The 25,902-nt window shown below is 38.2% G+C and overlaps 1 protein-coding gene across 3 annotated transcripts in view; it reads right to left on the bottom strand.

The window, feature by feature from the left end:
- Positions 1 to 7,275: 7,275 nt before the first annotated feature.
- PHIP (PHIP subunit of CUL4-Ring ligase complex) overlaps positions 7,276 to 25,902 on the bottom strand; it is a 118,531-nt gene continuing 99,904 nt past the window's right edge. For 2 of the 3 annotated variants that reach the window (XM_080388125.1, XM_080388126.1), the window contains 10 exons: positions 24,889 to 25,009; positions 22,836 to 22,961; positions 20,751 to 20,823; positions 20,302 to 20,352; positions 19,865 to 20,014; positions 19,086 to 19,238; positions 16,874 to 17,037; positions 16,110 to 16,390; positions 15,630 to 15,791; positions 7,276 to 13,770 (listed from right to left, as the gene is read on the bottom strand). In XM_080388125.1, the coding sequence (XP_080244251.1) occupies positions 13,127 to 13,770; positions 15,630 to 15,791; positions 16,110 to 16,390; positions 16,874 to 17,037; positions 19,086 to 19,238; positions 19,865 to 20,014; positions 20,302 to 20,352; positions 20,751 to 20,823; positions 22,836 to 22,961; positions 24,889 to 25,009 (1,925 nt within the window). In that variant the 3' untranslated portion in view covers positions 7,276 to 13,126. The remainder of the gene's footprint in view (positions 13,771 to 15,629; positions 15,792 to 16,109; positions 16,391 to 16,873; positions 17,038 to 19,085; positions 19,239 to 19,864; positions 20,015 to 20,301; positions 20,353 to 20,750; positions 20,824 to 22,835; positions 22,962 to 24,888; positions 25,010 to 25,902) is intronic. The other variant, XM_080388127.1, reaches the window with a different exon arrangement.

The following is a 25,902-nucleotide window of genomic DNA, read 5'->3' as shown; positions in this document are numbered from 1 at the left end:
TGCAAGAGAAGGTGCCTGTTTATCCCCTACCTTGCCACTGCAATAACAGAAGAATAACTTTAGGACCTAAATAGGAAAAATGGAAAGAATTTATTTTTTTCTAGGAGCCCCACTTCCCTTCCAGCCCAGACAGCATCAAAAGGCAAAGCAACTTTGAATAATAGAAATGAAAAGACAGAAGGACAGAAAAGCACTTGGTGTCTGGAGAGCCTTCCTTCAAGTAAGTGCTTGGTGCCCAGACTGTAGTGAACAAAGTTTCTAGCATTTAAATGGGCTAGCTAGGTCTGAAGGTAACAACTCTTTGAGGAAGAAGCAATGGAGAGGTTGAGGTGGTACTTTGGCCGTTACTTGAATAGAGAGAATTTCCTGCAAGACAGCATATTCCTACCTGGTGGTCGAAAGGTTATCTGTGCAGTGGGAGAGTCTCTCCATACATTCATTACATGAAAAAGGTTTAAAGTTATCAGTGAGCTGGTGAGGAAGTTCCTCAAAAAGGAGCATTTGCAATTACTTTGCATTCTATCTGGCTCACATTCGAATTCTCTGCAGTCATCTTCTGGGCAATGAGGGTCTGTCCAGCAGGGAAGGAGCAAGGCTCCCACTATACATGTGCTTGTCTACTTTTTCCCTTAAGGAACAGGCACATCACCTCGTGTCATGGGCTGAACTGTGAAAAAACACCTGTGACCTGACAGCGTCAGTGGGGTGTCAGGTGGTTGGAAAGCAACGTAAATCCACACACTTTTCTGGGAATGTTACATGAAGTGGTGCTGAACTAGGTTTTTCTCCCTCAAGTCTTTATCTGTTCTGGGCAATGGTATGTTAAGATTGCTAAAGTCAACCTTTTTATTGTCCTGGACTAAATATGTAACTTCTCAAAAATTAGAAAACTTTTTCTTACCTTCCCCCCCCCCCCCCGCCTCCCCCATCATGGGAACAAAACACATCCTGTACCATCATAAAGATCAGATGCTGTTTTGCAGGATTCTTGTGCAGAGAAAGACTGAGGAAAACAAAATTACAATAATTTGCTGGAATAGAAACCAATCAAGTTAAAAAAAAAAAAAAAAAAAAGGCAAACCAAAACCCACCAAACCCAAACTTGTGACTCAGTGACAGCAATTCCAGCCTTACCGCTCTAGAGGCACCAGAAGCCAAGCCAGTATTGCATTTACCGTCCCTCCAGTCTCGCTTCTCTGCTGCCTGCAGTTCACAGTTGCAATTCCTGGCCAAGTTTTACAGGTTAGGCACGATACCAATTGAGCAGCAAAACAGTTTTTATGAAGACAGAGCTACAGCTTTTCTGGTGGAAGATCAAGTTCCAAAAACAGGAAGAGATATTTAAAGTATGCATTCCACACAGGCTTAGCCCCAGTAGAACAACAGTTGTCTAAAAATGCTCCAGCTGCAGCACGTAGGGAAGCTAAATCAGGGCGGATGGACAGAGCTGTGGCTGCAGCTGGAGATGAGCCTTTAGGCTTTGCTGCTGTCTCACCTTGAGTGCCTCCGTTCAGCTCTACTTCATGTAATTTTTCACCCATAAGAAGACACAAGCCAGGTAATAAAGGAGCAGAGGCTTAAGGATGCTCTTTGCATTAGTAGAATTGAAATCACATGTGCCAGAAATGTCTGGGTAATGTAATTGCTAGTGGGCCTGGCACCCAGCTGTGTCCCAAGATGTTGGCAGTTTGCTTGATTGTCATTACAGCGACACAAAGTGCAAGCTTAATGTGCTTACTCTTCACCTTTTCTTCAGCCAGCCCCGTCCCTACATCTGCCGCTTTCCCTTTTTTGTCCCGCTAGCTGGTAGGGCTGGTCTGAAGCACTTGCCCACCGATGTGAGTTGCAACCATTCTGAGATGCAGTCAATGCTGTGATTTGGTCATCTGTCAACCTTAAGGTAAAAATATTCCTGCATCCTGTCTTGCCTCTTTCTTCCTCACTTCTAGGGTTTGCATCTCAAAAAATTATTAGCTTAGATTTAAAACTCAGATATAACGTTAAGCCACGCTGAGACACTTGGATTTCTGTGGTGCCTAAGTGGGTATGAGGAATTAAGACCACTTAGAAAAATGAGCGTCGGCACCAGAGAGCTTTCAGACTGGAGCTGGCTCTCTGTTAGCTTAAGGTATGCGAAGTAAGGAACCTTTCTAGATGCCTTGTGGTCCACAGCAATTTCCTATTTGCCCCACACAGCCCACCACAAGGAGAATGGATTCTTTGCAGCCACCGTGCCTGCTTTTGCATCTCACCAGCCCCGGCTGCAGTAGAGGGACCTAACCACTCACTCCTTTGGGTGAAACCTCGGGAGCCACATAAATAGCTGGTCTCAAGGTGCGACTCAAGCAACATACTACTGAACATTAAGACATCTTCCAGAAATACAAAGTAAATCAAATTGCAAGATGCTTCTGTTACAAAGCAGGTTGCTCCCCATGTGCTTGAGCGGAGGTTTGTGGTTCAAGACCCAGACAGGAACCAACCCTGTGTGCTCTGCTGTGACAGAGCAGGTGGGCAGAGGAAAGGCCGAGATCCGCCTCATTCACTGGAGAAGCACGAGGCCTTGGTACTGGTCTGACTAAACGGATCTTCACGGTCTGATTTGCACTGGGATTCTCGACAGGATCGCAGTGGTTTCCCTTTTTACCAGGCAGCGGTTACTGCAGCAGGAGCGCTCCCCAACTCTCATGCCACAGCCGGGCCACCATGCAGCCAGTCACGCAAGAGCCCCAGGCAGGGCAAGCCCGGGCCAAGAGGCAGCCCGAACGCAACCCTGTGGTTAGTGCAGCCTGCTGGGGGGGAGAGACCTCTTCCCAAACCACTTCTGTTTCATCCTGGAGAAGCCAACACAAAACGTGTGAAGAAGTTTTGAGCACCAGCTTCACCTGCCACTAACTGGTAACTCAGACAAACACCTCTGAGGGCTGCAGTGGTTAAATATTAAATGTCTCACATTTTCCTAAGGAAAGCACGTTCTTAAAAATTCAAGGTGGAGAAGCCTGTGCAGTACAGTCTGGATAAGATCTTCCCAAAGATAAATGCCGGATGTTTTTCAAGCCCAGGGTTTTCACTGTCGCTCTGTCCCTGAAGAACTCTGGAGTTCTGTGCTGCTGAATTTCATGCAAGTTTAACCAGATACACTTGCATATCACAGCACACACCAGCCCCAGAGACTTTGTACAGACTCTTCTCTCCCCCAGAAGAGAGGCACACACAACACACCCGCTCTGCAAGGTCAGGAAGGCGTCGGCGGTCAGAACTGCTTCTGGCTTGAGCAGGCTCAAACTGAGCTCAGTGTTCCACAGAAGACCACAAAAGTGGGGCTGTGAGTGCCCTAAAAAGCGAGGGCAGCTTCAGTCTTTGCTAAAGCAGGTTGTGTCAGTGGTGTAAGAAACTCGTACAAAAATGACTTTGCCCCATTGCCTAATGACATTTTGGGTCCCAGAGTCCTGGACTTGGATGGGACCAGCTGCAACACTGCTGTACTGTGATCTCTTTAAGGAAGTAAAAGTCCTTAAAGGTCTTTTAGTTCCTAAAGGTTTTGATTTATTAGAATACCAGAGAAGAGAAAAGAAAAATCAGAAGTTTTCCTGATGTGTAAAGGGACCCTCAGGCCAACTGCTCACGAAGCAGATGGGGTTTGGATGTTTTGAACAGCTAGGGGTAGAATGACAGATGTCAAGAGCTACCATCCATTTGGGGTGCTTGGAGTTGGGGGCAGATCCCAAGTTTAGGAAACCATTTATTAAATAGATGCAGAAATTTTCTTGCATGCGAAGATTCACATGTTTTCCACCATTCTTTTTTTCCATGCAGAAACAAGAACTTCCAGATGTACAAAAGATCCAAGTTTCTCTTCCTTGATAAGACAGGCATCTTTTCACAGAGCTGTGAAATGGGGATTACCAAGCTGTAGAGAACTAGGAAAACTGGTTTCTGTCCTTTAAAAATTCTAAAGAGCCTCTTTTATGAAGATGGATTTCTCCATAGACCTGAGAGAATCAAATCACATGCACAGAGGGAAACTGGAATTCTCAACAGGTCTGTGAAACCTGAATAAGGGAAATGTTACTCAGCGCACTGTGTTTCTGCCATGAGTCTTCTCTGACAGTAACAGTTGCCGAAGGAGGAGAGAGGAGGCTTAACAGGGAGTCAAGGGCACCAAGACAAGCGCAAAATTAAGGTCCAAAGCTCACAAGAAGTTTTATAAGAATGTAAGTTTTGTAAAAAGGCTAGTGACAATGCTACGCAGACTGAAGCATTTTCTCGGGACACTTACAAAGCCAGAGGAGAATTACAACTTGATAAATTAGCGTGTAAGAAAAAAAACAACACACCACCCTGTCCCCAAAAGACAATTTCAGGTGATCTACCTTTCTTAAGACAAAGCTTCTATGACTTTTCCAATCACTTTTCTAAATAATTAAACCTCTTATTTCCCTTATAACTTTATCAGAAGAGGTTAGTATTAACACACATTTTACAACCTCAAACCCTTAACAACCAATTAAACAGAACAAAAGTTCTGAATACTAGATTTTTAATCCTTCCCAAAGTACTTGTACTTGTTCAGATTAACCGATGTCAGTGAAAGACTGCAACAGTAGAGTGCACGTACACTCAGCTTTTCGTGTTGAGATTCTAGTTGGGTAAAAAATACGTGTTGGTATGATCACTGAAATGTGACTGTTTTAAGTAATTTTGTTCTGTGAACATTCTCAAGTTAAAACCTTGGTGAATGGGAAGGTTTTGACAGCTGTATTCCATTTCTGAGCAGTTCACAGAAGCTTACACCGCACTCCTGAATAATAAAGAGAATTCAAATTTTGAATCAGGGTGCTTGAATATGAAAAAAATAACCCCACTAGACTTCTCCTCTGTAGAATGTAAATAAAGAAATTCTTTCTAGTGTTTTAGCCATAATCTAACTAGTTTTGCACTTTAAGTTACAGTCTTTATTATTTTGAATATCCTTGTTCAAAGTAAAATTCAGAGACCTGTGACAAAGGACAAGTTAAGTTAATGTCAACTTAACTTGTTAACTTGTTAACTTGATAAGGCTGGCAGGCCCTTGAATATTAACATTCAGTTTGAACTCCTACCTTCAGGAATACGCCTCTGCAGAAATTCCGTGCTGAATGATTACTTGCCCTTGCACTTGTTTCCTCTTTCTCCTGTGTTTGTGGTTTGTCTGGTTTTGGTTTTCCCCCCACCGATGTGCCTACAAGCTAAAGTCAAGTGAGAGGCAGAGGGGACCAAGTTTAGGTAAAAACTTTCCATTTCAGAGACAAGACAAGGAAGCACAAAGGAAGTCTGTATGGCTGATACCAGATTGGAAACAGCATTCCTGAATTCTCTGCCCTCTCCTCCTTTCAGGACACACAGATAATTTCAGTGGGCGAGAGAGTATTCATAAATCCTCACTACACTCCTATAAAAGAGTCAATTAAGCCTGTTGTGAATATTATCTAACACAAGATTTCTGTGAGCTAGAAAAAACATCTGACATTCTGGGCTTTGAGTTTCCTGTCCACATTAGTAAAACCCTCAAAAATTCTATTTTGCATACCAATTTTGTATACAAAACCTCAATTATCATTGTTTAAACTCCAGTCACCTTCTATGTTGCTTTGCTTGTTTTAGTTCTCTGGCACTTGCTTTATTTTTCACATGTACTTCAAACAGAAACAGTGATTAATTTTTAAGCCATTACAATTTGCTCAAGTCTTTGGGAAAAATGACAAATGCTCTTTTGCAAAGCTCACATTGACTACCAGAGCAGGAAAGAACACAGGTTTTGGTACAAGAACTTTTCACTTTGAAAACAAAATGGTCACCTTCAGCCGTCATACATAATTTCCTTCATTTAACGAGCACTATGAACTAACAGGAGTAAATGGTATTAACAAGGTAATGAAGCATTAGTCCTGGCACAGTCAGCATCTGCCAGACACCAACATTTCACAGCATCTGTCAATCCCAAGCAGTTCCTACGCAAAGTAAAATAACCACAGTAGGCCTCAAAAAGACACCTCACTCACACACGAGTGAGAACTGCCATACAACGGCACTTTAAGGACCCTGTACAAAGTTCCACAGAAAAAGATCTTTTCAAAACAAAAGTAATCATGAACTGCTTAAGACTATTCACAGTAACAAAAATAAAACCCCGGACCTGGGGTGGCTTGTTTTTGGAAGAGCGCACCATTACTGCTGGAATACGGTAATACTGAAGATGCATGTACAAACAGAACTACCACCTCTAGTACTACGCAGAAACAGGGAAGGAAATGCGTTGCATTTCGAGTATTTTAGAATTATTTCTCTCCAAGCAAACACGCCGATTACTAGAACTCACACAGATACTCTTGACACAACGGATTTTTCCTCGTATGCCAAAACATCTCTTGCTTTTGCCAGACTCCGTAGGGGACACGTCTGGAAAGCTACTGGGAACTCAATTTGTTCTGCTATGACCGTTTCCCGATCCCACTACTCAGCAGCACACATACCTGCATCTGTGAGGTGAGTTAAGGGTTTCTTCTCTCTCTCCCCTGTGATTTCAGGTAAGGTACGTAAGGAGGAAAAGATCATCTGATAAAGCAAGTAACACATGAAATTAAACAGGATCGACACGGTGCAGTATTTGAAACAGCAAACGCTTCTTTTGTTTTCTATCTTATTGAGCAGAAACACGTAGATATAAACAAACCAAATGCACACCACTGGGAAAACACATCCCGTCACTGCCTTTTCTGTGCATCACCCATTCAGGGCAACCAGACTGCAGACCTGGACCTCTACATGCAGGGAGGCGGGGGGCTTCGCTCGGCTTAGCTGCTTTTAGCTTCTGCTAGAGTTGTTGGGAAGCAGAGATTTCCACATAAACTGGACGCAGCTCTGGTACAAACAGCTGTCACCTGAACAGGGGTGGCTCCTTGGAGGATGAGGGGCACCCTGCTGCACAGGTGACAGTGAGCTAAGAGAACTGGCAACGTGGCGTCTTCAGTGCCACATGCTAGTGCCTTTACACTGCCTCCAGAACTGCGGGTTTCTGTGAAAAACCCTACAAAATAGCAAATTTTGAGCTCTATCAAGCTGTGATATCAAGGTTGTAGTTCCGCCTGTTCCCTCGTAATACACTATATACCATACTACCATGTAAAGCTATACCATATTCCACGAGGAATCAAAATGAGCCAATTTTAGGCTGTTTCGAAGAACGCATTAGCACTTGTCCCATAAACCGGTACATTACTAGATAGAAACACACACTGTTGGACAGCTTAGAAAAACATGTTTTCTATTTATTTAAAAATAAGTTTGTAGTTACTACATTGCAGTGACAGTAATTCTTACACATACATTCTAGTTTGTATAAAAGGATTCAAAGTATTATGCATCAAAACTAACATAGAAAGTGTCCACATAACAGTAAAGAAATTTCCAATCCATATGTACAAAAAGAAAGGGCACTGTTATCCTGGTGAGATACTTCAGGTTATAACATGATAATCTAGATTTCTGGAAGGAAAAAAACCTTGATAAAGCTAAAGAATTATAGTTTTCAAAACTGTTACTCATTACATACAACAGATTCGTGTTTTACATAATTCTGTACAAAATAAGCGTAATTTTAAATCTGAAAATGTGTCAGTTTCAAAATTAACCTTTCTAGGTTATTTCCTTGAAGTTGAGCTCCGTTCTATACATATTTAAACATTATGACAGAATTTAATTCACACAAGATCATTATCCAGTTGTCCACCACACTTCTGCGGTTTCAGTATGGTCCAAAAATGTAACTTCTGTACGGTCTCCGTGTACTAGCAAACCAACACACACAGCTGTAAGCACAGAGCAGGACACGTACGTCATACAGGCATGTGTACACGATAGGTACTCCAGATTTCTTTCTACTCCTAATTTGTACGACCTCGTTCTTGGTTCTTTCAGGGTAGAAATTCATAGTATAGTACTACCTTCCCTCCCTAAAATATATTGTTTGCATTATTTGAAGTTAATTTCCTGATGTATTTATCTGCATTAAAAGGATCCAAATGACTACTTGCCTCACTACCTACCTCCTAAAAGCTAAATTTATTCACCTTTATTTTATTGCAGCATATAAGGTTTCTCTATAGAGTGCCTCGAGGCTGTTATAACCTTGGGAAAAGGAGAGGAAAAAAAAAGCAGCTAATAATTTTTTTTCTGCCATTTAAGATGTCTTTTAATCTAGTCTTTCTGGTGTGTTTCCTCCTCTAACACACTGTAAAAATGACACAGTGAATTCCCACATTAAAATTAGCAAAAATGCAAGTGCACCTAGAGATTAGCTCTAGTTTAAAAGCTACCTGTTATTTCCTCCAGACACAGCAGAAAGTGTACAAGCCGTATTCCCGATTCAAAAACAGGAAACTCTGTAAGCTGTCAATACCAGATTTGTTATTGGAAACACATTGTCAAGCCTTGGCCAATTTTATGAAATTGAATACACTTTCCTCTGCATATGAACAAGGATGTATATACAGCAATTTACAGCGGAAAACTAACAGCCCTTTTATTGGTTGAATATCTAGGTCCCCTTGGAAACCAATCTGTTATAAGTACTGCAGGGATAAAAGAAAATATATAATAATTTTACACAGTTAATTTGTCTTCATTAGGTAGTAAACAGAAAATGAGCTTTTGCTGTTTCTAAGGTGACTCTACCATCTGTACCACAGCACATCTGTAGCACTGTTCCAGTTGTATTTCACTTCTTGTTAAACACTCAACTCTTAAACAACAACAAACAAACCCACCCCCACCCCCTCAAAAAAAAACCAAAACCCCAAACCTTTGAAAAAACACTGTGGATAAAATATACTACTTTAGAGTAAGGTAAGGACTTGGGACACAATGTAACTATTGTGGTATGGCTGTATCTTGATTGACCAACAATACGTTAAAATTATCTCAGCAAGATTTGCATGCTTCAAATCAAATGCGAATGCTGATGAAAGCGAGCTTAGGAACTTCTAACCTCCCATCTACTACGGAAGTGCAGGGTGAAAGGGTCCCGTCCAGTTAAGCCTATTGCTTTTATAGAACCAGCCAACCATTTAACATGTGCCTAAATTCAAATTACACGCTAAAGCATTTACTTGTAGTCCTTGATCCGACAAATGTGAGCAAAAAGATTTAACAATGTGGTGTAAAAATTGTAACAAGCTTGAAGTTACTGAATGGACAGACTATTTTTTGTTTTACATAGTCGTTTTTTTGGTAAGACAAAAGCCTCTGGGCACAGAATCAGAACTGGTCCTTGAAAAAATATTTGTACAGCAATACAGTAAGTTGTCTCTATACTACAATTTATTTTTTTATAGATATTAATATTATCCTACGTGCTGCATCAGGGTCCTTTATCAATTAAGAGTTTTACAAATATTAAGCCATAGTAATATTTAACTCAACCAACTCAATCTTACAAGTCTATCAACAGACTGGTCACATGTACAAACCGGACACTGTACAAATAAACATATGTAAATCTATATCACAGCAGTCAAATCACTGGAGGAAGACATTTTTCCGTAAAGTTGTATCACCGGTCATTGCCGAGTGACAAAGAGCTCTAGTTCAATATTGACAATAATGAACACTACAGTGGTAAAATTTAAGTTCAGTTCCCAGGGAACACACTAACAACAGAAACAAAGCGGTTAGAGAGTTGTTAAGTATGTAGGCACAGGTACAATGATTTCCGTCAAACATTTAGAGCACACTGGTATCACAGAAACAGAACTTATTTCCTCATCGGCAGTTAGGGAACACACTGCTATTAAGATACCACTCAGCGGTATATACCAATTTTAACGTTTCCCAGTATAGAGTAGAAATACCAGAACCGTATCCTCATATCCATGTCAAATAGAAATGAAGTTAATGACTTAAACTGTGTTAATTGCTGCCAGGTCTGTAAGATTGTTTGCGTGTATATGACTATGAACCTATGTTATTTACAATGCAAATGTGAAACAAGCACATGAGATTTTGATACTCCATTTTCTGAACCAGTTGTTAGGTATTTGCGATGGCATTATAAAACATGCATATAACTACAGTTCTTAAATTATTTCAGAACACTGACCAATAGTTTATTGCTCACATTAAAAAACTTAAGACTTTGTAATCAAAAGCTCTTTTTCTGTGTTGATACAGTATATTACAACAACCTCTAATAATACCTTTTTCCCCGACCAAAATGCACAGTCTGATGGTGACTAAAGTCTCATAAATAAAGTTGGCAACCTAGTGAAATTAAATTATAAAAATATAACTTTTAAATAAATCTGGTATTAATTTCTAATAATTTTCTAGCGTTGCTTCTATAAAAAAATTTGACCCAAATTATCCACTATTTATTTTAAAAGGAAAAACATTAATGTGTCTAATACGAATTAAAAAATTACTGGCTAAAGTCACCGATATTACTGGGTGGGAAGCAGTACCCATGTTCTGCAAGTAAGGCCTTCTATTCTCATAAAATTAAGATGTACAATTTTCTACTTACTGTTAAGGGAACACATATTATTTCAGGCTCCGAAACTTACATACAAGGTATTTTTGATATATAAATATATACACAAACATGCCATATAAAACATTATTACAAATGGAGTAAATACAGAAGTTCAATTTTAGGTATAATCTATTTCATATATTACAATGCAGATAACATCAGGAAATTACACATTTTCAAATGATTGCCTTCATCAGTGAGACTTGACAAAATTAACAAGTAGAATCAATTAGCTGTGAATTGTGAAGCTGCATTGCAACTGCACAACCGTAGCTTGTTATCTTATCTCATGTTTAGTGACACTGTTTTAACTGAATGATAAAGAAGTATTTGTTAGAAAAAAATAAATATATCAACAAATGAAATGCAAACTAATCCCTGCTCCCCAAATTCATATCCATAACAATTCAAAAAGGATCTGGAAAACATTTTCATCATTTTTTGTAGCAAAATGCATAATGAAAACTAGGTATGGTGGATACTAATTTGCTCTCCACAGTAGCATATTTTTATTCCCCTTGGTGCCAAATACCAATGTTTTGTGTTCAAAAATTTAAGCTTTTTTTGGTAACAGAAAATAAAGTGTGAAGAATCAGACTTCAAATAAGTATACAGAATCTGTGCAAATTTAAGGTCTTAATTCTGTATGCCCTCCCTTCCAGATATTGCAGATGATGTTTGTAAAAAAACCCAACCAAACACAAAACCAAAAACCAAACAAACACCACCCCACCCCATCCCAGAGTTATTATTAACTAAGGGTGTACAGATTTGAGGTTTCATTTCAGGTTTATTTTTTCAACTAAGTTAGGTCACACACACACACACACACACACAAAACCAAAACAAAAAAAAAAAACAACAAACAAAAAACCCCCAGAACTTTCACACTATCCAAACCTGCAAAATAATGTAAACCCACAAAATTTTGGTTACATTTTTGTACCATACCAGATCTCAGAAAATATGACTACTTCCGTATTTTTTTCCTTAAAACTGGACAATACTTTTTTTTAAGTGATAGAAAATGGTATTAAAGTTTGTTTGCAAAGGTATAAAATAACTAAATGTACCATAAACAAATAAATAACTGCTTTTCTTTTCCAGAGCAGTACATATAACAATACATTCCCCTAAGTCATATAGTTATCATTTACAATAGACAACTTAATTTTACTAAGGATGCAAGAAATAATAGAATACAAGGCACAATCATTAAATGGAATTTTTCTTTAGGGTGTATATTGACTTATGTCAGCGTGATATACCATAAAAAGTGCAGAAAAACACAATGTGCAATGAGACCACTGTATAAAACATGATTGCATAAAAAGTGATTTGGCCTTTTAACCTTAATAATTGAAAATAACCAATCTTCCCCTTAAAATTAAACTATAAAGTATGACATTTTAAAATTTATTTTCAATTCTAGTGCTATCTAAAAAATCCTGAAAAAAATTTATACCTGGGTAATATTTTATATGTATGTGTTTATGTATATACTAATATATACACATACACTCTTCTTTGTAGGTCATTTTAGCCTCTTAAGCATGTCTAAAGTTGTAGAAACAACAATCAATCTGGATCAGAAAGTAAACATCATCATTCCATACCTGTCCTGTAATTTCCTTGAATCCTTTAACCAATTATACATTTTGTCTAAAACATCTCTGTCAAAGGACCCCACCAGTGCATTATTTTCTACCAAAAGTACCAAAAAGGATACATTTCAGAACAATGTTAACAACTTACTATTTAAAACAATACACAGCTTTTATCACTGCAAATGGTATGCTGTACTGACACTCAAAAAGAAAAAAAGGCTTTCCACTGCACTGATTCTCAGTCTTTGGCACAATAAACAGAGATTTAGTGATTGATACAAGAATCAAGGTCTGAAAAATTAGACATTAGTCAAACTTTTTCCAATGTGGATATATATATATATTTTGTTTACATTTTTGCTATGTTTGGCAGAACTTGGATAAACCAACAGCCTGTGCTAGGCTCCTTTTGCAGTTGAATGTTCCATCACAACTGAAATTAAGCGTTTTGAGATTTAAGTTTGGTATTTCTGTATTTAACAGAAATGTAAGTGAATTACTGCCACTGTTTGCCAAAATCTGCCTTCCTAGGCAAGTTGACTTTACAATCAAAGTGTACCTTGCTTGGTCAAAAATAAGACTTCCGTTTTCAGTTTGTGGCATTAAAAGTTCTATCACCTTTTTTTTTAATTGTGTAGAGATACTACGCACTACTAAAACAGAGTAGTTCTCAACTCTGTACGTCAGTCAGAAATTGCTTCAATTACTCTCAACTGTGAACAAAATGACTGTTGAAATGCATAACCTATTTGGAGGGCAATAAATAGCAAAAGTTTAAAATATATATTTCTTTCAAAGAATGTTCTTTCAGTTTATTTTTTGCTAGATTTTTCTCCCCAAATCAGAACATATTCTTCTAACCCATAATAGCAGCAGGGAAGCAGAAGTCTGTTCTGCTGTTCCTTAACTGTACCTGCTTCATAGCATTCTGAAGTAAAACCCTTGGTAAAAATCACCAACCGATTAAATTAGCTTTTGCTTTTTCAGTCAACTTTCGGACTCTGCCTCGGCTAGATGTTCCAAAAGTTAAGGAGGTGTCTTCAAACAATAGCTGCCGTTGCTCTTCCTCAGAGTCATCTTCATTGTAAAAGGCTGTCCTCCTACCCTGGTTTCTAGTTCTCATGTGAGGCTCAGAATCTTTAAGCTCTTCAGACCCCTCCTCCATAGGCTCATCTATCTTTTTCCTCCTGCTTCTTGTTTGCATTTTTACATTTGCAGGAACTAAGAGGTCCGAGCCTGGCTGATGGGTCTTTATCTTCCTTTTTGGCTTTCTACCCCCACGGCCTTTTTTTTGTAACAAGTCTTCCTTCATATTATTTTCAGAAAGAGAATTGCATGCGGTAGAAGCAGAGGCTTCTTCTGGTATATCCCTTGCAGTCTGGACTGTATTCTGCTCTGCAACCTTTTGCTGTTCAACAATTTGTAGCTTTTTTGGTTTTCGGCCTCTTTTCTTGTGCACCACTTCACAGCTACTGTTAGTCGTCTCCACCTTCGGTTTCCGTCCGGGACCTCTTTTAACTGGAGGTTTCAAAGGCTGTCCCCCATGTCCGTTTACCTGGACGCTTCCTGATGCCAAAGCGTTATTCTTGCAATCTGCTGTAAAGAAATGAGAATAGATACCACATAACAGATTTGCATTTACATTAATTTTCACACTGCCTTAATAAAACTCTCACTAAAATATCTGAACGGATTCACAGTGATTGCCAACCTGTCAAAATCTAAGAAGCCCAAAGTAGAGCTCAAAAAGCTTCATTCCAGTATGCAATAAGGACTAATTTCTAGTTGAGTTTAGCTCAAGGTAGCTTGAAGGGGGGGGGGGGGGAAGAAAAAAGAAAAAAAAAAGAAGAGGAGGCAGGGGGAAAGAAAGAAGAGAGGGAAAAAGGGAAGAGCTCAAGTGTTTTTATTCACTTATATGCCACCAGTGGACAAAACCTCCGATTTGGTATCAGCAGCAGCAAAAAAAAGCAGCTCAAGAAGCACTGCTGCAAGGATCAGGAATGCTTCACAGCAGGTCTTCTCTGGAGAAATCAAAAAGTTTCTTTCAGCCTGAGGTCACATCCCTTATGGCTAGCTCATTAGACCGCGGTTGTTTCAACAATAAGTGAGGAAAAGGGTAGAAATGTGGGAGACTTTAACAACGAGGTCTGCTATTTGTACATGCTTCTGACATAAACAGATGCAGGATACGAGGTATTTGCTTGGAGACTTTTACGGGCTAAGTGAGAGGTACTCAACTGCCTCCGTGGGACACGCCACGTGGAGATGTTCTGACACCACAGCCCTGGCCTAAAACGTGACCAGTAAGAGACTCATAGCCAGCTCGACAGTCCATCCAGTCCTTTGACGGAACACTCATGGACAGCTCCTGCTGCGTTCAAGTGTGCCCTATCGCGCACTACAAGCGCAGGCCTCTACTGTCGTGTCACTGGACGTGCAGGAGAGACAGGATCACGTCAACAACCCTCAGATACCTCTGACATGACCAAACATCCAGTTTGTGGGTTTTACATGTTACATTTTATGTAACAGGTGCCTATTTAGCCATGCAATGTGGTAACAGCTGAGAAAAGCTTGAAAGGAATGGACAGATGATTTAATTTATTAGACCACAAGGTGCTTTTTCAGAAGTAAGAGAGAACAAATAATCCTCAAGGAGATGAGAAGTACAAGCAAGGAGTAACCAGATTAATTATGAGAGACCAATTTGCAGACCACTGTTTCTCCACCTTCATAGAAAAGATGTTTAGCGGATCTAGCTGCTTCACAGCAGCTTCGCAACAGTTCAAAGCTCCTTCATAAACAGGAAAGCGTTTATGACTAGATCTTATTTCAGTCTCCACAGAAGCTTTGAGTTTTAAGGCATCCAGGCATCAAAACACCAGGCAAGTTCCCATCAGAAGATTATGTGAAACTAGGTCTGGTCAATCCATACAAATATACTAAACACAAACAAGTAAACACTGCACAGTTCTATTTTGCTGAGGCAAAAAATGAAAGAACAAAAGGTGCAGCTGGGATGCTCTGATCTTTATGCTCATGGTTGTGCAGAGTGTCATTACACTCAGCATTCACTGACCCAAATATAACCCACATCAGTTTTATTAGGTAAATCCCACAGGGTTTGAAGTGTGACCCCGCAGAAGTCTATACTGGAATCTGAGCACTCATAACATGACCCTTGTAATAATTTAAATGAAGGTACAGATACGTTAACATATCAAAATTGGCTAGACAACACAGTTATCACCCCATGGAGATGGTGATAAAAGAATACTCAAAACAATTTATCAAGAAGGAAACTAACTGTGACTGAGCTGTTCCGTTAGCCTTCCCTATTCCACTAAATCATACTGCATACTGTTTCCCCACTCCCAAATTATGACAACTGAAGTGCAACACAACAGCCGCAACACCAATAACTGGGGGTAGGAAGTTCCAAAGAAACTCTGTACCTTGTTGATTAACAGTGGAAGATTTTACTTTGCGCTTGATTTGTTTCTCTTTCTCAGGATTTTCTCTTGTGGAGTTATTCCTAGTGTTATGACTGTAATCAGACTGACTAGGGATTGATACAATATTCTGGTTCTTGGAATGTTTGGTTGAATTCTCCAGTACTAGAAGGACAAAAAGAAAAAAAAATATCAAGTTAAATACTTTATACCACATTCAATCTTATCTGGCTAAAAAGGAAGTCACGTTCTACTACAATCAATTTAAATCAGCGATCTAGAAGTGAGAAAGCTTCCTGGATAAAACAACATAGCCTGACTTGTTCAGTTTTCCTCTGAAGAACCGCAAAGGCACAGCAGCTTGAACACAGAACCAGTCTTAACTGAGACAAGTTTGTTCAGATTTCCAAAAAGCTACTTTTATGTTTAAAAACATTCACAGCTTAAAAAAAAACCAAAACCAATGAAAAATCCCCAACTTGCCTGACTTTCCTGACCCTGCAGTAGTAGTAGACTTTGTAATTAAAGGCTTTATTGTTAAAGGCTTTGCTCCTGAAGAAGTAGATGGTTGCTCTGTAACAGCCACATCTGTTACCCCCCTATTGCTTCTAGTCCGCACAAGGGAAGAGGTTTCAGCTGCTTTTCCATTCATCTGAGGTGGAGCGTGTCTCGGCGCTGTTGACCGTGCAGGTGCAGAACACGAAGAGGTGGCAGAAGTTTCTGCCTTCAGATGAGGTTTTATTAATCTCCTCTTCCTTTCAGGGCTGCAAAAGGAGTAACAATTTGCATCCTGGAATGCCACTTTTTAATTTTACAAGAATAAATAAAATTAAGTGCTAGCGTCTGAGACCGTGGGAGCAAAACTATTATCATCTCTGCATGAAGTATGTTAAAAATATGACATTTGCTGTGGAAATTCATCTAGTTGTGAGCCTCTGAGAAGTGAAACTTCACAATCAATGCCACAGTTATTTGACAAAGCGTGATGCAATCACTATCCTAACGATGCTGCTTTACTGTACATGTTTAAGAGTTATTTGAATTTTAAGCACTTACACTAGGACAGCTCTAAGTAAAGTTTAAAACTCTTCCACATCATAGGAACTTGCATGTCAAAGCTATATCACTCTGCAATATAGGGAATAGTAAAGGAAGTATTAAGAAAAAAAAACCACACTATGTTCTGCTGTTTAGGTATGTCAAACTTACGCAGCATTTCATGAATACTGTAACGGAATTAAATGTACCTGGATGCCACACTACTGGAAACTGAGCTGCTTCTACTTCTTTTTTTCCTTCGTTTCTTTATTGTATTTCTTTTATGAAAGCGTAGGGCAGATTTATAATCCGATAAAATAGAACTTATGTGTTCTTCAAAGAAAGCAGAAAGGCGCAAGCTCATGCTGTAAATCTAAAAAAGACACACAAATTTTATATTTTTCCAAAGCATCATTTTTACTTTTCATTGAGCAACAGCTAGGAAAGTAAGGACAGTCTGCCTCAACAGATTTCCACTAATCCAATGTGTAGGTTTACTTTTAACTATTTTCATGGTTTTGAAAAGTTTATACGCAACCTTCAGTTGTAATATAAGGAAAAAAATAGAAAAGCCACCTAAGGTCAAGAAATATAATTTACTTCTGTATTAAGTTGCATTCTTACATCTTGTATTTGAACATCAGTCTATTCCTCTTATGGATGAACCGATACTACTGTTAAATTGGTTGCAATAGGTACAATAAATGTACCAGAATTATGCAGGTGCACTTCCCCTCCCCCTGCCCCTCTAGCCTTGGATGATTTATAGAGACTCAGCCTCAGTTTACATGACAACTAGTTACATCAGCACAGTTGCTATTAATTCTGGAAATAAAAAACACAGAAGTGAACTGTCTATAGATACTTTCAGAGGGGACACAGCACCTTCTTAGTGTATGAAATACAAAGACAATATTAAACAGTTTAAACTATCAGAGTGCCACAACAGTGTTACAGATGCCGCGTGCATTACTCAAGAGGACATCCAAAGAAATTTCACAAGAAAAATATGTAAAAAGCTATATAAAAATATACGTCTAATGTGCCAAGGAAAAAACAAGCTGACAGGTTTAGGATTAATCTTCAAGTAAGCATCAGTGATGTAAAGTAAGATGCTAAATATATCACTGAATGACAAGTCAGAGTAAAAACATCAACGTTCAACAGCTCTGCTTTACATGCACTGAAAGTACATAGGTTTCGGGGTATTAAAATTCTTCATGCCAGAACCTTCCACTTCTACGTAAAATAAAAGAGAACTACAAGTTTACTACTATACCAGCACATTTGGAAGAAACATGAAAAATTACAAAAATGACAGAAGAATCTGTGAAATCAATCACACAGAGCGAAGATACTCTCAAGCATTCTATCTTGGTTTGAGGAATCCCATCAAACCATGGAATGGGTTGGGTTGGGTTGGAAGGGATTTTCAGGATCATCTAGTTCCAACCCCCCTGCCATGGACAGGGACACAGAGATCAAGAAGAGAAAGAAGAACCACAGGAGAATCCAGACCTGCCCCAAAAGCCCTGCCCTTTGATGCAACTGAAAGACGAGAGACTGATTCTTAGGTAGCCCCAAAAGGTAGTGGGACAGTCTATTACTGACCGAGGAGAGATCAAGCACTGGTCAGTCCTTCTTGCTAGTCACCTACTAAGGAATTTGGCTGTATGTTTTAAGACAGTAAAGTCCTGACGATTAATTTGCTACTTAGAACAGCCAAACATAAAAGCTATTAATAATTCGAGTCTAACAACTTACGAAAGAAAAGCTACGCAGAAGCCTTGAACACGCTTAAGTATACGTTTATAACTTTCACTGCTAACAGATACTGCGCCTGCAAGTCAATTTGAGAGAAAATATTATTAACTCTAAACCACTGGCAGGGCGTTTCAGTAGCAGCTCAGTAAGAATGGCTTTGCAGGCTCATGCTTCACGTAAACAGTTCTGTTTCTCAGAAACCCCAAATGCTTCATTACAATCTCACTGCATACTGGTGAATAGCACAGAATTTCATTACCCTCTGCTCTCTCCACCTTGGTATTTCAGCTTTGGGCAGCCTTCAGAGTGGAAGTGTGTTGTGTTGCGTGTGTGTTTGAAAATCTAGTTTCTCAGTTAAATTCCACTATTGTACCCACAATCATGTTTCTACAGATGTCTCCTTTAACGTGGCTCTCCCTTTAGGTCCACTTTCAAATATTATCTTTGAAACACACTCGCACACATCAGACCTTTAGGCATTTAAACAGCATACATTCCTTTCCTTTAAAATACAAAGCTATACTACTTTCTCAGAAATATTAATATTTGAATATAAGAAATAATTTATTTTTAAGTAATCAATCACACGGTTTCTGTCCTTTATTTTCCAGATATAAGTATTCTTTCAGATAACAAAAAGAAGAAACTAAGTCTTACCCTTGATCTTTTACTTGGTGTATAGGCCTTGGAATTGCTGAAAATAAGTCTCACATCCTTACATAACTCCATCGGTGACTCATAGTTGCCGGCTTCCAGTGTTTCTCTAACAGTAGCAAAATCCATAGGAGTGTCAATAATATCTCTATAATCCTGTTAAGAAATAGCAAAACAACGTATTACAGATCTTTTTCCCAAGTCTTAATGTAACATTTTCATTATGATATATTTGAAAAACCTGTTTAAATCAAATGTCCTCTTTAAATAGGTATGGAAGACTGCTTAAGACATTTTGCTTTTTTCTACTCATACATGACACAACTCCTCATAGACACAGTCAACAGGATTGAAGTCTGAAAGTAAGTGATGATAACCATGATAAAGTGTGACTACAAGCTTTCTGGGTGATTTAACAGCTCAAACTTGTTACTAAGACTAATAATGATTTTACAAATTAGCTTTAAATTATGAAGTTTGGGTATTTGAATATGATGAGAGGCTTAGCACATCCCTGATGAAACTCGAGCAGTTTCCCAAATGGACGTCTGACAATTTAGGGAAGTAATATTAAAATACTCAAAACTTCACAGGCTTCAACAGGACCCTGTTCAAGCCCATGACAGTACTTTTTTTCTAGGCTATGGAAAAAACAGAGGAAGTTCTGCTGCCTGAAGTTTCAATTAAAAGAGTTGGAAAAATGGTCACAGTTATAAAAAAAAAAAAAAGCCAACCACTTAAGAACTAGATTATAACTGGCCTTCCTGTTCCAAAATACTTACTGGATATTCAAGTAGGTCCACTGGTTGTCGGAACGGTTCTGAGTCTTCGCACTGAAAAATGAGATTTAGCAGCTCCTGACATTGCTTCTTCCATGACTGAATGTCATATGACTGAGCTCTATTACGTAGCCGCCGCTTTGGCTGATGATCCTGAAATGACAATATTGTCTGTCAGCAAAAAACTAGCTGTTTTTACAGAATCTACTGGAAAAGGGACCCTGCAGGATATAAATTCAAATTAATGAATTCAGAACATGCAGCAGCACACATAAATGCTTTTACCTTGAAGAGCTCAACAGAACACATCACTAAGTTCAAAACTTGCCAAAAGCTGACATTACAGGATTAATAAAAACAATTTTCAGTTTTACATTCCTTTGTTTACAAATGCATTTCCAAGTATTTATAGCGTTATAAACCATTAAAAAAAAAATTACCTTTCTTTTTCTAGTGGAAGTTCCTGGCACGTTTGTATCTTTCTCTTCTTCCTTTGAGCAAGATAATGAGTCGCATAAAAAGGTTAAAAAAATATAAGCATACATGAGTAGGTGAGTTCTTTTACACTTCACTTATAAGTTGAGTCTTTACAGTTCTATCCCTGTCCCTCTGGGAAGCATTTCAAGTGACAGTCAGTTTTGAGAACCTCTCAGAAGTTTAAGAAGTTATCTAAATTCCCCAGCAAACAGTTAAAGCTCACTGCACTGAAGGGGAAGAGGCTGGATTTTTACCCAGCTTCCCAGCTGACAAAAAGAAACATTTCATTGACAGAAAAGTACACCCTGCTCCCTTACAGTGACTGAAAACAGCACTTTCGTATCTAGTAGGACAGACAGAGGTCCTCTTTCCCCAGCCTATCAATTCCAGTATCCAAGACACAACCGCTTACCTCCTCAGAGTCAGACAACACTTTCTTCTTCATTGCATTGTATAACGGGATTATGTCATAGCAACTCTGGTCTCTGTGTAAGAAGAAACACACGCTAACATTTATTTTCCATCTTCACCTATGGAATCAACTATTATTTTTCCAAGGATAAGGAAAATGTTTATGAAACCATTCCCAAATAAAACAATAAAGTGTTTAGTTCTATATGAATGCTAAAAGGATGGTAGTAATAAGAAAAGCTAATCTTCTGTTCAAAAAGCTGTAAAAATATTATCTGCACTCTAAAATATAGAGCATTTAATAGCGTCACTGTTTTAAAATTAAAAATTATAATCTTTTACTACGAATTTATTAGCATTAGAAAAATCTAATACTATACCACATAAAGGGTTCTGGGGCCCATCTAGCTCTGTAAGAAACACTTAGTGGATTTAGTGTACAAGAAAGCGATTTAATACATTAGTACCCACAACGCAAGACACTTGAAATGTAACGTTTATTTGTGTAAGGACTAACACTGTTGTTGTATAAACCTACATAATTATATCTGCAAAATAAACACTGATTTTCAATTGTATAACACAGCAAACCCCTACACAAAAGGAAGTCCAAAGGTTTTCTACTACGTAGCAATGCGAACCACCAGAAAAAAGGAATAAAGACTCAGCAACTCTACAGTGGAATTGTAATCCATAAATAACAGGCTACTGTGCTTATCACTGGAGCAGCTGGGGAGAAGGTAAGACAAGGTCAAGCAACACACACCTCACCCCTCATTTTCTGCTTTTTAGAAGACTGAGGTAATTTAGGTAACTAAGGCTCAGTCGTCTCTGAGCCTTAGATTCTCAGAGGCATCTAGACACTTCACTCTTGCTAGAACCATGAAGTTTGCCTTCCATGGTCTAGGTCTTCTACCCTGCAGCTAGAACCCTAAAAATCCCAAAGCCAAAAAAACCAAAACCCATCAAAACCCTCTGGGATTTATATGCATTCCTAGTTCACTTAAGTGAGTATATTAATAGACACAAGCTATAGGCCATTATTAAATAAGAATATCCATGTGTTGCGCTAATTTAGCTAAGCCAATTAAAAGCAGACACTTTGAAAAACCCTGAGCTGCTTAATTAATCAGAAAGAGAGACACGCAGGGCAAAGATGTTAAAGAGCAGTTAGTAACAGAGAAGCCCCTTTAGATACATGCCTGTTCCTAAAGGTATATTTCACCAAAACTTTTAACATCTGAAGAAGTTAAGTATTTTTCACTGTCCAGCCAGTACCAGCAATCACAGGTACTGAAGGTATCAAAGACTTAGGTATGGAGTCAAAGTCCTAGATTTCCAAATACATAATGCAATTCCAACGTTCTTAAGAATACACAAAATAAAAAACAAGATTCAATTCAACACTAAATTAGAGAAACTAAATCACTAAAAATGTTATTTTTGTTAAACTAATGAAGTATCTTGCTGTTTCTAAAAGGTGGGAACAGCAGCATTCCCTGTGTACAAGTAAATCGAAGTAATGGACACAGTAAAGTCTTTGTACAAACTTTGGGTCTGCAGATGTGTCAACTGACTCAAATCTGAAACATTTCTCACTGACTTTTTCTACAGACAATAATAAAAAAGAACATTTGAAAGACAACTACTGTTTCTGTCAGCCACAAAGCTTCCGGTTTAGATTTTGCATATCAAACACCATTTTCAATCACATTATAAAGACTTCAGAATTAAATGCCCACAATTATGTTAACACAGGCAGTATTCAAACTCAGAATTAGAATTCCTAACTTACCTATAAATATATCTATCACTTCATGAAGATACTCAGACCCATTTTTATCATTTAGCAGAAAGTCTCTAAATAAAATGCCATGCCAATCTATGCCAATCAACATATTGTAAAATTTCATCTTGTTTTGCAAACTTATTTCTTCATCAACATTAGCTTTCTTCCTTTCTGCCCCAACAGCAGACAGCAGGTTTATTCAAGCTGCAAAACTACGTCACTTTAAAATTCAGATCTGAAAAGGCTAAATACCTTGGTTAGAGACAGGAATAACAACAGACCTACTAAGCAACTCACTTTATGAAGTGTAGCAGAAGATCTGTGACAAATTTGGCAGATTTGACAATAGGACTTCCAGGTTCATTAAATGTGCGAGTATTATGTTCTATGTACCGGACTTCCCACATTAATGAAGAAAGGCGCCTGTATATGAAAGGAGGGACGGGGGGGGAGAACACGACTTCATTTCCAGCAATGTCTATGAAACAGGAGAAAAAGCCTTACATTCTTCTTCCAATGTACTACCCCATTGACCATTTTTTTACATCACATCAGAAAACACGCACACATCAATATGTTGCCCTACGCGACCAGCAGAAGGGAGCTTCCTTGGGCTTCCTGCTCTTATGTCCTGCAGTAACTTATACAAAAGGGTTTAAGGATACACAGCTGACACTCCTTGGGATAATTCAGCTGTGACACTTCAGCTTTTATTATTCCTTAACCCACCCTGTACCACCTCTGAAGTTACAGCTGAGGATTAACAAAATAGTTATAAAGATTTATTAAAAGCATACATTTTTCTGACAGATAGACAACGACCAGATTTCCTCACGCAGATCTGATTTAATCACCTAACTATAGAATAGTCACATTATGAAAAATTATGCACAAAAGCTAAAATAACTGAAAAAATCAGATCCAGATCTAAAACAAAAAAAAAAAAAAAAAAGAGATAAAGATAATAAATACTATTTCATATAAAAACTGTGACAGCACAGAAGTCACAAATGCAGTCTTTCATTTTCCTACCAGCAAAACATTATGTACAAATGTTTTGCAAAGTTAAGCCGGGGATCATTTTAACAAGTGTAGTGTAGAATAACTGTTTAGATGCAATTTAATCATGTTTATGGCCCCAGCATTTAGATCTATACAATGCCAGCGGTGACTGGGAACGCCCATACTTTTTGTCTTGTTTTGCATATTTTAAAAACACACAGGCATGCTAAGACTCCTGGTTCAGAAGAGAAAAAAAAGTATGTTTTAAGGTAAGCCTCATGAAAAGCTACCAAAATCACAAGTGATCTGAACAATCTTTCCTGCAGGAGGTAAAAAAAAAATAATTCACTGGAAACCACAACACAAAGTGGCTGCTTATTACCTAACCAGGCCTTGGCAATACCACAAACTAATAAAACCAGGTTTACTGGAAAAGTATACTGATTATCTAAAATAACCGCCTAACTTTTTTAACAAGAGGAACAATCCAGCAAAACATCCTCATCACTTCTGATTGCAAAGCAGTACATTACAGAAGTGAAAGCTGGTTTAACTTTTATCACACAATAAACATGGAACAATAAATGTGCATTACTGCATTATGATGTATAAATGGCTTTTTTGAAAATGAAAAAGTGATTTTTCATTTAGAATTCAGTCTTCAGTTAGTACGCATAAAGTCCTACAAATTAACTTTGAAATTTGGCCCAAAACAAAACGTTAGCCCTGTTTATTCAAAAGAAGTAGAAGTAATTTAAAGGAGCATACTCCTAACACTGATATTTACTGCAAAAAAATACAGCAATTACAATCATAGTTTAGGAAAATGTCGGAACAGTGTCAAAAAGTTTAAACTTATTTTTATTGCTATCCAACAATTTAGAATTTCAAGACCAGTAATTTTAGAAACTCTCTTCTGTGTAGCTTCTGAAGTGGTAATGCAAAATTTATTTATTTTTTAAAAGCACAGTAGGATAAATACACTTAATATATTTCTAAGGTTCCTCTTACTAAAAAAAACAGACTTAAAAAAAGAAAATAAGTGGAAACTTAATTCTTTTGACTAAGAGTCATTTTACTGACCTAGTCTCTGGTCCTGCAGTTTGAATCTCACATGGAACAAGCCATTTGCATAAGCAGGAATCTGAATGCCACGTAATTCTAAAATACATTTTGGAGATGTTCAATCCTTTTAAAAGTTTTACAAAAAGGAAGCCTAGCTCAAGGATAGAAGATGAGAGCACACACCTGTACCCATCTCCTAACTGGGTATTTATTACAAAACAAAGAGCTACCAAAAACTACGGTCAGCAGTATTTCACAGCAAGAACTGAGACTTGGATCTAACCTGTAAAATCTGCTTTCCAGTCTTTGTTTAATGGTACTGAGGTCTGTGGGATACGCCACAACAGTGCAATACATGGGGTAAGCCTGAAGATCCACAGGTGCCACGAATGCAGAAGCAATATCTAGACAGAATGAAAAAAAAACCCAAAATCGGTTATATACCACAAAAGCCCCTTAGCAGTTTCAAGATTCATCCCCTGCAACATATGCTCATGTTTGAAATGCATAGCACCTTCCCAAAACCACCACCAACTAGATATTCCAAACAATTTGTGATACTCTACATGTAAGTGCTTGCTGAGTTGCAAGTACAGTCACTGCAGCGACTACCCATTCTGTTGCGCATGAAACACCACATTCCTCAGATATGCAAAATATACACCTTTGAAAAGCAGATTCAAATGTATGAATTATACATATATGAAGATGTGCAATTCAGTATCATTATTTACAACACAGGGTCATTTAATTTGGTTTTGTACTGCCACTCTCCCATCTTCAAACAAAGCAATGCATTAAAATTCTTACCACGTAAGTTACAGGACTATTTCAATCTCATTAAGATATGGGGAAAGTCCACACTCCACATAAAAGTGAAACACAATCTCCTGTCCCTACCGAACTGTAAAGGAGCCTTCTAAGACCAATCCACCATAATGTTAGAAGACTGCTGAGCAACTTAAATCTCTGCACCTACACAAACTAGTTTTTGGTTTTTTTTTCCTTCCTGTGCTTAGAAGTCTGAGTGCTTAGGCACATCATTCTAACATTTCATAACTCAGGGGAAAATACTGGAATACAAAAAGACAAAAAAAACCTTTAATGTCTCTCTCAAAAGCTTTTAAGAACAGGAAATACGCTGTTGCTAAACAGACTGCTCCTCTTCTAAAAGCTGTTTACTTATGAATGTTCCAGCAACTGCTACTTTGTACCGATACGCACGACATATGCTATAGTTAAATCCCAAACTAAGCAGTATGCCATACAACATAATGCAAAATGTAAAACCATTACT

The sequence above is a fragment of the Falco punctatus genome (assembly GCF_963210335.1).
Source record: "Falco punctatus genome assembly, chromosome: 5".
NCBI lineage: Eukaryota > Metazoa > Chordata > Aves > Falconiformes > Falconidae > Falco > Falco punctatus.
The sequence above is the reverse complement of the archived record's forward strand: the minus strand, read 5'-3'. Positions and strand labels throughout refer to the sequence as shown.